Consider the following 16,130-nt stretch of genomic DNA (forward strand, 5'->3'; position numbering starts at 1 on the left):
AATGTTATTCAGATGAAAATGTTTGTTAAGTTAATTGCGCTGTTTGTTCAAGTTGTAGCTGTAGGAACCAGCCATGCTGGGTGCGCGAATAGCTGATCTCGCGGGATATCATACTTTGCGAGAGTCAAGACTGTTGGTTACGGAAGTCTACCTCGCTCACATTCGAGTTCCGTATCTGTCCCGTGAAAGTGCTGTCTCAATAGTAAGCAATGGATTCAAAACAGCGTCTGTGGTCATTTAGTGTGCATGAGAAATTTAAAGTTGTAAGCGAAGCTGAAATATGCGGAAATCGTGCCATTGGCAGAAAGTACGATATTGATAAATCGTGTATTCATGATTGGTGGAAGAAGAAGGAAATACTTCTAAAAAGTAACGGCGATCGCAGAGCATTCCGTGGGCAGAGTGCATTGTTTCCGGAAATTGAAGAACGACTTCACAAATTCGTGATAGAAAAACGTGAGTTAGGATATGGTGTTTCTAGTGAAATGTGTCAATTGAAAGCACTAGAGATCTCAAAAGAACTCATAACACAGGGTTTTACTGCGAGCTGCGTATGGATCTGAAACTTTTATCGGAGAAAGGGATTGTGCATTCGGAGACGTACGTCTATTTCTCAATGTCTCCCTGGGGCATATGAAGAAAAATTAATGGCGTTTCAGCATCACATTATTCATTTGAGGAAGCAAAATTCTTATTTGCTGTCGCAAATTGGGAATGCTGACCAGACACCTGTCTATTTTGAAATGCCGTTGGAAAATAGAGTGGATACGAAGGGTTCTAAAAGTGTAACCATCAGAACAGGTGGTAACGAAAAACAACGACGCATGGTAATGTTGTGCGTATTTGCGGATGGAACCATTCTCCCTCCATATGTAATTCTGAAAAGGAAAACACTTCTGAAACGAAACTTGCCATCCGGTGTTATTGTTAGAACACATGAGTCCGGTTGTATGGACAGTGCGTTAGTTGAGGACTGGGTGAAGTGCGTTTGGCAACGTCGCCCGGGAGTTTTGTTACAAAAACGAAACATGCTTGTGTTGGACAGTTACCAAGGACATACAACTGACGCCGTAAAAGATATGATGAGGAAAGGAAAAACCAATCTTGCAATAATTCCCGGAAGACTCACTTCTATTCTACAGCCATTGGATGTGTGCATGAACCGGCCTTTCAAAACTGCAATGAAACAGTTGTACACCGAATGGATATCTGATGGTGATCGCGCGTTAACACCAACCGGATGAGTGAAGAGGCCTGAAGTGGGACTAATATGCAGCTGGATCAAGACCGCATGGGCGCGCATTCCCAACGATCTAGTGTCCAAAAGCTTTAAGAAATGTGGAATTTAATATTCAGTGGACGGTAGTGAGGAGGACTATTTGTGGAAAGATGCCAACAATGAAAGTTCCTATGGTGAAACTTCAGATGACAACGGTGAATTGTGAATGATCTGCGTATTGTACCAATTTTATTTACAATTTTTGTTATGATTTTAGTAATTTTAAGCTGTTTGAATTTATATTTGTGATATATTTGAAAAAATTAAATATGTACGTAAGTTATTTGATTTTTAAAATATTTTTTTGCATATTTTGCCGTCTCAAATTTAGGGTGCAGGTCTTATTCGGTGGCAGGTGGTTTCGGGATTATACAGTAAGTCATATGAAACATATTCATAAAGCATTGTGAGTCTGAAAATGTAAACTGCTGAAGAATATGTTTATTCGGATGCGAGTTGTAGCCAATAACGATCTGGTTTTTAAATCTGATTATCCATTCATCAAAGTTGATGGGCTTTCTAGGGGCATATGGGTACGGTGAGACAGTGACTGCTCTCTCATTCACAAACACACTGCATGCAAGGAAAGACGGCAAACCTTGAGGGACTCACCCTGTAGTTTTAACACGTTGACTACCAGGACACACAGAAAGAAATGTCCCAGTGGCCAAAGCTTTCTTTCTACTGTGCTTATAGTAAATTAGAAGTAAACCAGTATTCCAAGTGATATTTCACTTAAGTGATCAATCATCATCATCATCCTAAACCATCTCCAGTTTCCCGGGTGTGGTATATGAGCCTCCTCCATCTCATCCTGTCCTTGTACTATTCTTCCTCCACCAACTTGTCCCAATCATGACCTCTCAGCAGTACATCGCTCTTAACTAAATCTATCCATTTCCTTCGTGGCCTTCCCACGGGTCGTCTTCCTTCTACCTTTCTGTCAAATTCCTTCCTTGCAGTTCTGTTTACTGGCATCCTCTTCATGTGACCAAACCACTTCAGTCTTGATATCTGAATCTTATTGAGGAGAGAATCATCTATTCCTATTTCTTCTCTAATTTTCTCATTCCTAATCTTATCTTTCCTGGTTTTCTGGATCATAGTGCGTAGGAATTTCATTTCAGCTGCCTGAAGTTTGGAATTATCTCTATTGGTCAGTGTTGTGGTTTCGAGACTGTATGTAAGAATTGGTGTATAATAGGACTTGTGCAATGTCATTTTTGTTTTCATGGGTATTTGCTCATCCCACAGCAGGTGTCTTACCTGGTGGTAGAATTGTGTTGCCTTATTGATTCGATTGTTCACCTCATGTTTTGCTAGGTTGTCATTTGATATAACGCTACCCAAGTATTTGAAAACTGGAACGCTGTCCAGTTGAGCTTCATTTAATCTGACTATTGGTTCTGCTCCTTCCCCATACACTTTCATCACCACTGTCTTGGTCTTGCTGATGTTTAAACCATATTTCTTAAACTCCTCATTCCAGCTTTGTATTCTCTCTCCCAATTCCTCTTCTGAGTCACTCCAGATCGCAACATCATCTGCAAATGTGAAGGCTTTGATATCTCCATGTTCTTTCCTTTTAATAGATTTCATTACTACATCCATTACAATAATAAATAGAAGTGGTGACAATGAGCTGCCCTGCTGCACTCCTCTCTTTGTTTCAAACCAGTCCGACAAACCACATCCTACTTGAATACAGCTTCTGTTCCCACTATACAACATTTTCACTTTGTCTATGAGGCTGTCTCGCACTTGAAGTTCTTTCATGCATTGCCAAATTCTTTCCCTTGGTACACTATCGTATGCTTTCTCAATGTCCAAAAATATTAGAAATAAAGGCTTGTTCTTCTCCCAGTATTTTTCCATTAGCATCCTAATTGCAAATATAAGGTCTGTAGTTGACCTTCCTGGTCTGAAACCATACTGCTCTTCTTCCAAAATTGGTTCAACAATATCTCTGATTCTGGTCTCTATTATTTTTTCCAATATTTTCAGGACATGAGACAGGAGTGTGATACCACGGTAATTAGTACATTTTCGTCGGCTTCCTTTCTTGAACAGAGGTACAATGATGCCCATCTTCCAGTCTTCAGGAATAGTATTTTCCTCCCATATCTTGTTGAGCAGTCTATAGAGCCATTGGATTCCTGGAACTCCTGCTGCTTTCAGCATATCTGCACTTAGTTCATCTATGCCCACTGCCTTTCCTTTCTTCATGCTCTTGAGCGCATTTTCAACCTCAAGCCATGTAATTGGTGGTTCAGTTGTGGTTCCTCGACTTGGCTCTCCTCTATCCGTTGTTATGTTTTCTGTATCTCCATTCAGCAGCTTTTCGAAATAGATCTTGAGTTCTTGTTTAATTTCTCCCTCTTCTTGTGCCAGAGTTCCATCATCACGTTCTATTGCTTTTATGGTCTCTTGATCCCTTCGCTTGTTTTTCACTACTCTGTATAGCAATTTCATATTTCCTCTACTGTCCTCTTCCAGTTTGTCTGCAAACTCATTCCATTTCTTCTCTTTTTCTTCCCTTACAATGTTCTTTACAGCAAGTTTCTTGTTCCTGTATACTCCTTGGAGTCTTTGTATTTCTTGTTCATTTCGTTCTTGTCCCTGTTTTTGTTTTTCCTTGTCCAGTGCCTTCTTTATTTGGTTTCTTTCTTTCAGCGCTGTTTTCACTCTATCATTCCACCATGGTGTCTCCTTTTTTCTTTTGATAGAACTTGTAACTCCACATAGGTTTTTGGCTTCTCCCACAAAGGTGTCTTTGAAGGCCTTCCATTCTTCATTAACGCTGGTTACTTCACACTTCGGCAAACTCTGTTGAATCCTTAGTTTGTATTCTTCCTTTATTTGGACTTCTTGCAACTTCCAGGTTTTAACCCTTGGTTTTTTCGTAATAAGTATACATACTAAATACTGTACAATAAAAGTTTGTAGCATCCCGAGGTACCGCCGTGGTTCCACAGAAAATTTCACTGTATGGTTTTGGCTAGATGGTACTAGAAACTTGCATTACTCGATAATACCCATTGTAGCCAACAGACTTTGACGTGATTTGTTTACTAGCGTTTAACACTTCAATCCCAAGGCACTCATCGTTCTACAGCAGGGTGTTTGTGCAGAATGCGAGATATTTCTGTGTTTTTATACCAGTTATCAGAGAGTTTTGTTATAAAAAACAAAGCCGTTTTCTTCACGAACTCTGAGAGTAATGGCATTAGTCTTTCAATGTGAGAATTCTGGTAAGTAGTGTCCATTTCAATCTGATCTATTACGTTTTGCAAGATAAAAATGCTTTACAAAATTATTGAATTTGAATTATGTAAGAAATAAAATCCATAATGCAGAAACCAAACATGCCAGAATTTGTTGTGAAGCCATAGTGGTACTCTAGCATAGTGAAGTCTGTCGGGCTGTCAGGGAAAGTTATATAACAACAACTGCCGGTGGTACATTGTACTCCCATGGCCTTACGAGAAACTCTCTAAGCGGTACAGTGTACTGCTTCGGCAGCCAGTATGTTAAAGTTATTAAGATTTGTGTGGTATGGTACAGAACTGTAATGTCAACATTTGCTTGGTTCCCCCTTATACTGGACCCATGGGGTATGATGTTTTCTGTAAAAAATCTACAGTTTAGACTTGTGGAATACAGTACTTTAATTTAATGTTTACTGTGCCTGTTTTTCTGTTTCAGATAAAAGGCGTCATAGATGGACCTCATGCAAACATGAAGACTGAGATTCCTATAATAATAGGAACAATCCCACTTGTGTCATTCTTCCCTAACATGGTCCCAGCCTCAGCACCGCCTATGGTCCCCAGGGACAGTGATCTACCACCGTCTTTCAATGAAGTAGTTGGAGGAGGTGAACCTGCACTCGGCTGGAATGTCAACCCTACTCCCAAAAGTTCTCCTTACCCTTCAAAGAAAGATGTTGTTCCAGGGCCTTACCCACCTGGTGGTTCAGCTCCATATCCCCCACCACCTGGTGGATCATCTCCATATCCCCCACCACCTGGCGGATCAGCTCCATATCCCGCACCACCTGGCGAATCATCTCCTTATCCTCCACGACCTGGTGGATCATCTCCCTATCCAACAAAGAGAGGTCCCTCCGATCCATATGCACCTCCTACCGTTCTGTCTTTAAATCCGCCACCAGGAGTTCACGGACCCCAGCCACCAACCGCAGGCCTATCGAGGACATCAGCACCATATGCTCCATCAGCACCTTTTGATCCAAATCCACCTTATCCTGATATGCGTAAGTATCTTTGTGTTCAAGGTCATAGTTTCCGTGCCTTTCTACTTCTCTTCTTCTAATATGGATTAAGTACAGCATTATCAGCTTAGTTGACAGTAAAACACACTACCTCTCAGAGTAATCATTCTAGTTTTAAAGATTCTGAAAAACAGTATCAGTAATAAACTATAAAAAGAATACAGGTGGGGACGAGGGAGAGACTGTCTCGCTGGGTTTTCCTGACAACTTTGCCCAGCGCAAGTCTAACTTCAGGTAAAATAAAAGACACGTTAGATAGTTACTTCAATATAATTTTAATTACAACTGGCATCATAGTGGGTAATTGTCCTGTCAATAAATAAATAAATAAATAAATAAATAAATAAATAAATAAATAAATAAATAAATAAATAAATAAATAAATAAATAAATGTATGTATGTATGTATGTATGTATGTATGTATGTATGTATGTATGTATGTATGTATGTATGTATGTATGCATGTATGCATGTATGTATGTGGCAACCCCATCACCTAGTCGGAAACCACTGCAATCAGCTGCCCGAGAATTGGTGGGGACAATCAACCTAATATGGGAAGTCTTCTATTGAAAGAATCCACCAGTTTGGACAGCTATATAATCTTCCAAACGAAGACACTATTTGGATATGGAGGGGTGTCAGATAGAGAGGATTGTGGCGAGTCAGAGTGCCCAGAGACATAATGATCAATCATGCAGATTAATCAAACTAAGAATGTATTTAAGTTCAATAAACCAGGAAAGTTTTCGTATTTGGCTACATTAAATATCAATTCATTGATGAAGGTTGGTAACTTGAAACATCTAATAATAGATATTTGGAATCAACATAAAATTGTGATCACAGCTCTCAGGGAAGTTTTCGTATTTGGCAACATTAAATATCAATTCATTGATGAAGGTTGGTAACTTGAAACATCTAATAATAGATATTTTGAATCAACATAAAATTGTGATCACAGCTCTTCAAGAATTACGTAATACTGATCAGAACCCAATTAAATCGGGATGGTATCGTCTCTATAAAGGACATCCAGGTGAAAGAGTCATAAAGAATGTTCCTCAATTTGTAGTTGGTTTCTTGGTACACAATAGAATTCTAGATTCCATTATTGATTTTTCCTCAAATCCATCAAGAGTAGCATTATTAACAATTAAAGTGAAAAACAAGATCTGTACATTGATAAATGTTCTTGCCCCAACAAATGAAAAGAACAGAACTGACAAAGAGAAAACAGATCAATTTTGGGATGAACTTGATGAATTAGTAACAAATATACAAATATACAAATATACATGATTGTATAAGGAATGTTGTAGTTGCGTGCAAACACAAGTTGGCAGGACAAGTTGGTTCAAAATAACTAGTGGGCTGAGACAGGGAAGTGTTCTATCACCAATCCTGTTTACAATAGTAATGGATGACATCATGAGAATGGCAAAAGCAGCATATGGAGGAAGAGAAATGAACATGATGTTATTTGCAGATGATATTGTGATTTGGGGAGAAGACGACAGGAAGGTTCAAGAACAGTTGAATGTGGTGAATGGGAAGATTGAAGAATGTGGATTGAAAATAAGTGTAGAAAAGAGTAAAACTCTTGTTATGACTAGAGGGGAGAAAGAAGGGAAAGGTCAGATTAGACTTGCAGACAAGTCCCTGGAAGTAGTGGAAACGTTTAAATACCTGGTGAGTGAATTAATGGAGAATGCTCGACTGGATGCTGAGATTAGTAAAAGGATTCAAGCTGGAAGTTGTTTCTATCATAGTGTAAGAAATATGTTATGGGACAAAGATGTGCCAATGGAAGCAAAGGATACTATGTACAAGATGTATTACGTACCCATAACAACTTACGGAGCAGAAACTTGGACAATGACAAAGAAGGATGAGAGTCGAATACAGGCAGCCGAAATGAAATTCTTGAGGAGTATGATACAGAAGAGTAGAAGAGACAAAATAAGGAATGAGAAAATCCGGGAAGAAATTGGAGTGGAAAAAATGAATGATAGAATAGAGAAGAGCCGACTAAGATGGTTTGGGCACATAAAGCGAGAGAGCGACGAAAGAATGCCAAAAAAGGTGATGGAAATGCAAATTCAAGGAAGGAGAGGCCGTGGACGACCACGATTGAGATGGAAGGATACCATCCAACGCAGCATTATAGAAAGAAACCTGGACTGGGACACAGTGTTGGAAGAGGAGTGGTGGAAAGACCGAAGAAAGTGGAGAGGAACCATATTTGCCCCTACCCGGCTACAGCTGGATAAAGGGAAATGATGATGATGATGATGATGATGATGATAATGATGATGATGATGATGACTAACATTAAAATTCTTCTTGGACATTTTAATGCAAAGACTGGACATGAGAGAAAATTTCATGTTGTGGTGGGACGATGGCCAGCACATAAATTAACGAACAAGAATGACGAACGGTTAGTTGAATTTTGTATTAACCGTGGACTAATTTTAGAAACAACCAGGTTTAAAAGAAAACCGCATAAATTAATGACTTGGAAAAGACCAAATGTTAAATTGGGTGAATCCCAGATAGATCATGTGCCATGGATCTGTTTCCCAGAAATAAAACACCCTTGGTGAAGGTCATATGAAGGTTTATGATGAAGCTGTTGATTCACTGAAATATTTTAAAGCAGCAGGAGAAAATCAACTAGCAGCGGAACTCTGGAAGAATGCGAATGTGCAGAATGTTCAGAATCTACATAAACATCTCATTGACATTTGGAAAACAGAAAAATTGCCTGAAGAATGAAATGTTGCAGTTATACACCCAATCCATAAAAAAGGTGATATATCAGATCCTAGTAACTATCGGGGAGTTTCTTTGCTAGATATCACCTATAACTAAGATCCTGTATTCCAGAATCCATGACCAGCTTGATAGTGAATTGGGTGAATATCAGGGTTATTTTCATCCAGGACGAAGTTGTCCATTTCAAATTATCAGTCTCAAATGGACAATAAAACATCAGTGCATTAGGAGCAAAAATTTAGTGATCACTTTTGTTGATTTTCAAAAGACTTATGATACTATCCATCGTGAATCATTACTACATGTCCTTACTGAATTTGGTCTACATCGGGAACTTGTTAACCTTATTACGGTCACTCTGAGAAACACAAAGTCTAAAGTTAGGTTCAGAAATAAAGTCTCTGAACCATTTGAAATTCATACTGGTCTTCGACAGGGAGATGGATTAGACCATTGATGTTTAAATGTGTGTTGGAAAAAATTATGCGTGAATGGAATAAGGTATATCCGCTGACATATTGTCTTGCATTTGCTGATGATCTAGCACTATTAGTAAATAGTATAGAAGAAGCAAAATTTCAAGTAGAGGAACTAGGAAGATTAGCTGTGAAGGTTGGGTTGAAAATATTTTTTGAGAAAACAGAAATGATGCCATCTTTTCATGTTGATATTCCACATATTATATAAAAGAATACTCAGAAAATAAAAGTTGTAAATAAATGTAAATATCTTAGTGAAATTGTCACTTGCAATGCTAATGAAAAAGCATCCATTGAGACAAGCACAACAAATTACATGGCAAAGTTTCAAAAAAAAAAAAAAGACGGTCTTTTTCAATTAGTGCTAAATTTCGCCATTATAACTTGGTAATGATAATAATCGTATGGCCTCAGCTACCATGTGCAGACATTTCAATTTGACGCCATCTGGCTGTCTGCTCGTCTGTTTCGACGTTCCGTTTTACTCTAGGCCCCCACGACTCCTAAAACAGCTTTTTGATTTCTTTTGGAATAGTAAAACAAAAAACACGTGATTTAAAGAAATACAAACGGATTTGGATGAATTGAAAATTACTACAGAGCAAATTGTAAATAGAGAAGAGAAGAAGATTCTAAACAACAAATATACTAAACTATCACTTAAAACTTCAAAACGTAAGCAGTATGTTATATCAGCAGAAGAACGGGCTGCTAGATCATCTAGAATGAAGGAGTTTTGAGAAAAGAAAAAATTATCAAGTTTTAAAAAAGGAACTTATTTTTTTATGTACTTATTTTTTGAAGATTTTATTGCATAAGGTTGATTTTGGTGCTCCAATGTGCACGTAAACAGTGTAAATAAATAATAAATAAATAAAATTTTATTTTTTATTTACTCGTGTCAGGAACATACTTAATATATACAGTTAAAATAAAATAGTAATTAAACTATTTACAAAAATTACAAAAGTTAACAAACAAACAAACAAACAAACAGACAAAGGAGTTGACCAAATTTACTGTACATCTAGATGGTGCTTTTCCAAAATGGAGCCACACCTAGGTCATTGTCATCAGCAAGCATTAAATCTTGCTCTGAGCATGAAAATGGGCAGAGAGGACATTGGTTCATATGGTTCATTGTTCTTGACCGCAGTCGCACTTGCTGTCCTCTGATGTGAAGCCCCATAACTTAAGTGGGGACTTAGCCCTGCTGACACCAGTTCTTAATCGGTTAAGGGACCTCCAAACACTCCAGTCTTCATTGTAGCCAGCCAGAAGATGTTCACGTGGCTCCATCCAGTCTCGCTGCTTAGATTTCCACAAGGAAAGTCTTGCCTGGCTTTGATGTCTGGAGGAAACTTTTCCTGGATTTCAACCTAGATTGAGATTGTTGATGATCAAACAGTAAGTGAGCTTCAGCGATCTCAACCTTCAGTCGTTCTTGATCACTTTGGAGGTGCAATGCCAACAAGACAGTATAGCTTCTCAACAGGCGTATCTATCAGATTATTATTGGCCTGCTTTACTGGTCATACATAGGAAGTTGGGCTTTGTTTATGGATGTGTGTGTATTGTTTGAATATTTTTTGGAGTCTTCCTTGGGTAGCTTCTGATAAGTGGCAGTTTATTGGTCTATTTACAGTATGTATGCCAAGGGATATATATGGGGTTAAATTTGGTTTAGATGTGTGCATTAAGTTTTTGGAATGGGTTTGCCTTGGTTGCATTTTGTTAAGTTACATTATAGGTCTGCTCCAGTATACAGGGTTATTCACCTAAGATGTTACATGGAAATAACGTCTAAACCATTAAGGATATCGGTATTCTGTTTTCATATTCGTAAAAAATAATGTACTACTTATTCTCATGGGGTGATTAATAACTGAGATATTGATACTACACCATTCCCGCGTCCAGGTCGAGTCGCATGAGATCCAGGCTAGCTCGAATATAATCCCATTTCTCGCTATTCAAATTTTCTGGGCTATTGGTTCCGCATCCGTGATGTTCTCCTTCTGTGCGAATCAAATGTTAATTTTTTAATAATAACTCTTAACAATCTTCTCACGTCTTTCTTTACCACCGCCTTCTATGCTCCTTTCTCGTCGAGCGCTTGATGAAAACATTACTCCTTCGGCTCATAGGAGTACTGTGACGCTTTATTATCGACGTTCTGATGATTTGAACTCCATTTTCGTTCCAATTAGATCTTGTTGGGAACAGTGAACTGGCACAATACTAACTCCATATTTTTAAGTGGAACGGCACAAATACATACAGCTGGCCTAAAAGTTGAACTGCATACAAGTTCAAATATGTAAGTATTTTGAAAAATTGACAGTTACTTTTATGAGATATCAATAAAAAATACATTTGGGCTCTTAAGTGTCGCATCAGACAGCGTGAGGTCGGCCAAGGACATATTGGCACGCAAGCTGTTTCCTGGCATCGATTCCAGCCACAAAACGGATACCAGGCATGTACTGTATCCTGTGCTATGTTTATTTCTCAATTCATACAATAGTATGTACTGTACAGTCAAACCAGTGACAGTTATAGTTTTCGTTATGCTCCTGTGAAGTCAAAGTAATTATTTTATTCCTTTTAAAACCATCAACCCTCCCTGTCCTGTCATGAGTTCGCCTGTCATACACACTTTGCAAACCCATCACATGTGTACGATATGCTTACATGCCTGTGGCTGGAATCACACCCAGGAAACTGCTTGCGCATCAATATGTCCTTGCCTGAGTTCACGCCGTCTGATGCGGCATGTGAAACTGCACATGCTGTTCTTATTGAGATCTCAAAAAGTAACTGTCTGATTTTCAAAATAGTTACATATTTGAACTTATACGCAGTTGAACTTTTAGGCCAGCTGTATGTATTTGTGCTGTTCCATTTAAAAATGTGGAGTTAGTATCAGTATCTTGGTTATTAATCACCCCATGAGAATACATAGCACATTATTTCACAAACCCCTAGGTATCATCTAGGAATATGAAAATAGAATACATACAGATATCTTTAATGGTTTGGACGTTATTTCCATGTAACATCTTAGGGGAATAACCCTGTATAAAGAGGGTGAGGTTTGATTTAGGCATGTGAATGGATTACATTTTCAGCATTATGATGACAGACAGCTGACAGTCTAGCAATTGCCATGCACACCACTATGTAGCCTCACTGATATCTGGTGTTCATAATCAACATCATCATCATCATCATCATTTCCCAACTCCAGTTTCCCAGGTGTGGTGTACAAGTGCTTGCCATCTCCTTCTTTCTTCATACATCTTCTGTATGAATATGAGAAATTGCAGCTGAGCAGAGTGGCCTTGCATGTTAATGCTCTATGGCTATGGAGCTAAGCTCTGTATTCGGGGGACAAGTGGGTTCAAACCCCACCGTTGGCTCTCCTGAGAATTGTCTTTGTGGTTTCTCATTTTCATTCTAGGCGGATACGATGACATTTTCTATCCATAGGCCACAACCGATTCCCTCTCCTTACCCATTTTCATTCATCATTCACTTCAACTTCACTAGCTCCTCAACTGAGGAGGATATCTGGCCATAAAAGCATGCCATATAATTTCATCTCCCCTAATCTCCAACATGGTATCAGGAAATGAGACCAAAGGGTAGACATACATATAGATTAAAAATTATACCAAATATAAATTTCAGGACTCTTTAATCTGAAATTAGAATTAATTGGAGATGAGTGCTTTTTTTGTAAACATCTTTATTCGTGATATTTGTGTTTGTGGTTTCCAGAGAATACCTGTGTTTTTATTTTATATGGTGATAGTGTTCAAGTATTATCTCAGTAATCTATGATCTATTTTTGTTGATTTTTTAGGGTGTATATTGGATTTTATACCAAATGGGCTCATAGATTAATCTTCTGAGAATGTTATTTCTTGTTTTGAAATCTTGTCTTAACTGTCACCGTATTGAATTTTCTTGACTGATACCATGGAAACCATTATATAGATTGCACTCCACTAGTTCTTCATGGTGCCCTACTTATGGGAGCCATTTGCAAACGGACAATCTATATCTCTTGTACTGTACGCTAAAGGTTTCCACCTATTCAATACTATTTATTGTAACCTTAAAAAAGTTACATATATTTGATGAAACTTGTTTCAGTCTTGCTAAAGACCATCATCAGTCAAAATCAATAAAAGTTAAGGCAAGACATGAATTATAGATAAAATTTATGAAGCAAGCATGTGTTTGTTGAAATTTAGTGCAAGACAAGTAAAGATTTGGACGTTAAACACTCATTGTGTAAATTCTCCATTTTCTTCCAATTTGAAGAATGCACTTCACAGAAGACCAGGTGAAACACTTAAAATACTAGCACTTGAAGAATCTTCTAGAATTCAGTTCAGCTGAAACAAGGATGAAGAGAATGATGCTTTTGTTTTACATTATATTGCTCTTGAATACGGAATAATAAGAAATTCATTACCTATCACTATATCTTTTGGCCTATCAGGGTTGTCGTTGTTGCATGTCCAAATTTGCCCTACATGTGACCCCTGACTGGTGCCAAGATAGCAACCACATTGGCTGTTGGACCTAAAGTTTTGCTTTATACATTTCCCAGCAATTAGAGCAATATGACAAAAATGAGTAGAACTAGAAATGGTTCTTTTAGGAGCTCCAATGAAAACCTTGTTTGTACTATTGTAACAATGCATTCTTTTGCCATATGAAATAAATAAATTGAGCTTGATTTAACTGTATGTTGAATGCTTTTATTGTTAGGTTTGTGTTTATCTTATCGTCTCAGTGATATTTGTTTTTCTCCTTCAGCCCCACCAAGTTATGAGGAGTGCGTGTTTGGAAGGAAGGATATAAAGGAGAACGATGACTCCGATCACACTCATGGAGAAATGGGATTTGCTCCTCGCTATCCCATGTACCAGTTCAACCAATGAGGGGCAGCACCTCTACTCAGTGAGAATTAGAGTAGCATATCTTTTTCTTGTTTTTCAAAGCACCGAAAAGTATTAAAGCAGTTTTTATACTTAATGATAATGAGTCCATTAATGTTTAAAATGTGAATATTTTATTCCACCATCAGGACTCGAAGTGCCTAACCATGATGTCAGATGCCTTCAATCATGGCCATCAGGCAGTGATTGTTTCATTGTTATCTGTTGATGTTGTAGAAACGGAACACATAAAGTATAATAAGACAGGAAGATGGAAGAAACACAGGATCTTTCACAAGGATAAGGATACACCCCTTGAAGATCTCTATCATGAATGTCCTTCTTAGTCGATACTGACCTGTCTTATGCCTGTTGTATGCCATCAGAATTTTCTTTCACTTCAATATTTCACAACACAAGAAAAGTTGTCAAATCTTGTTCAACATTGCTGAAGGTTTGCCAAGATTTGATAGCATTTTGTTTTAACATTGAGGGAAAAGCAAACAGCTTTTGTGGTTCTTGGACTAGCAGTGGGATAAATTCTTAAAAATAAGAGAAACATGCAATATACCATAATTTATGTAGGAAAAAAATGAGGCTTTCTTCAACATACTAATTTGTGCAACTACACTAGTGTCCAAAAGTTAAGCATAGTCACTAAACAAGGCCATACCGTCTGATAGGAATGTCAGACGGATTGCTGAACAAACGGAAGATGAAGCACACACCATATGTCACACAACTTGTCCACAAAAAAAAACAGTGTCAGAAAGGTTCTGATAGCTAAGGTTCACCTTTGACAACAACTAACAAAACTTGGCAATGTCTTCCACAACAGAATATGCTGTTAATGGGGTGTATGGTTACCCCTAATGGCCACACATGCTTCGCAGCGACGTGGCATGCTCGCTATGAGATGGTCCAAGAGCTCTTGTGGCAGTCGATCTCATTCCTCCGAAAGGGCAATGCGAAGGTCTTGGAGGGTCCTTGGTGGAGGCTGATGGGATGCAATTTGCCTCCCTAATGTATCCCATGCATGTTCTATAGGATTCAGATCCGCAGACCTTGATGGCCAGTCCATGCGATAAATGTCTTCAACAGCCAGAAATTCATCCACCAGAACAGCACGGTGCGGTCGGGCATTATCGTCCATTAAGAGGAAGTCTGGACCAACCGTATCTCTGAAGAGTCGAATGTGTGGTCTCAGTACCTCCATCCCTGTATCTCCGAGCGTTAACAGTATTCCTCGGACCACCCGTGAAAATATGCAGGTCCATACGGCCATTCAACATGATGCCGCCCCACACCATGACGCCACCACCATCATATTGGTCCTGTTCCACGATGTTCCTGTGGTTGTATCAGCTACCCGGTTCTCTCCAGATGAATGCGCGATGGGAATCGTTCTGCAAACTGAAGCGGGATTCATCTGTGAAGAGCACATGCCTCCATTCATTCATGGTCCAGTTTCGATGTTGACGGCTCCACAGTAAATGGGCTGTCTCTGTGCTGGAATGAGCGGGACGCACACCGCTTGATGTCGGGCAAACAGCCCTGTTTTGAGCCTCTGGTACACAGTTTGCCGGGAAATGGCAATCCCTGAGATGGCTGCAAGCTCCGCCGACAATTGTCTTGCAGGTGCACTCCGATTTCGTCGGGCGGTTAAGATCAGATATTGGTCCTGCTGTGGGGTGGTTACCCTTGGTTGACCTGGTACTGGCCTACGACTAACATCTCCTGTGTCTCGAAATTGTATCCAAAACCTGGAAATGACACTTTATGGCACATTCAAGGATACGGCGATTTCGGTCTGTGTCTGGCCTGCTTCCAGGCGGCTAAATATTCTACCCTGCAAAAGGGGTCCAAATGGCGTCGTTGTGCCATGTTGTCACGTTCACCACGAGGCTACACTCCGCACACTATAACAGGGCAAACACGACTGAGGGAATATGGGGCGCAGGCACTGGCTGTGTTTGCCTTGCGGTTACGCCTCTAGTCAAAGCAGGGAACACTCCTTTCCTATACAGAGCGAACACGTAAGGTTGATAGGTGCATATGTCGTGCGATTTGCGATCTATTTCCTGTTGCCCTGCTTACTCGTAACTTATGCTTAACTTTTGGATACTAGTGTATATTGGATTCACACATTAATTGAATAAACATGATAGCTATGCAACGGGAATTCATATCTTATTACATAAAACATATTAGGAATTCCATAATAATAATAATAATAATAATAATAATAATAATAATAATAATAATAATAATAATAACAAAAACAATATATGAAGATCATTATAAATCAATCATTACTGACAGTGTTTACTTATAGGTTGTC

General features: G+C 38.8%; 1 protein-coding gene across 1 annotated transcript in view; it reads left to right on the forward strand.

Annotated features, from left to right (window-relative positions):
* Positions 1-15,206, forward strand: part of LOC136884482 (arrestin domain-containing protein 2) — a 53,561-nt gene extending 38,355 nt beyond the window's left edge. The window contains exons 6-7 of the mRNA XM_068229835.1: positions 4,985-5,555; positions 13,668-15,206. Of these exons, the coding sequence (XP_068085936.1) occupies positions 4,985-5,555; positions 13,668-13,792 (696 nt within the window). The 3' untranslated portion in view covers positions 13,793-15,206. The remainder of the gene's footprint in view (positions 1-4,984; positions 5,556-13,667) is intronic.
* Positions 15,207-16,130: the final 924 nt, after the last annotated feature.

Source organism: Anabrus simplex, chromosome 12 (assembly GCF_040414725.1).
Source record: "Anabrus simplex isolate iqAnaSimp1 chromosome 12, ASM4041472v1, whole genome shotgun sequence".
In the NCBI taxonomy this organism is placed as follows: Eukaryota; Metazoa; Arthropoda; class Insecta; order Orthoptera; family Tettigoniidae; genus Anabrus; species Anabrus simplex.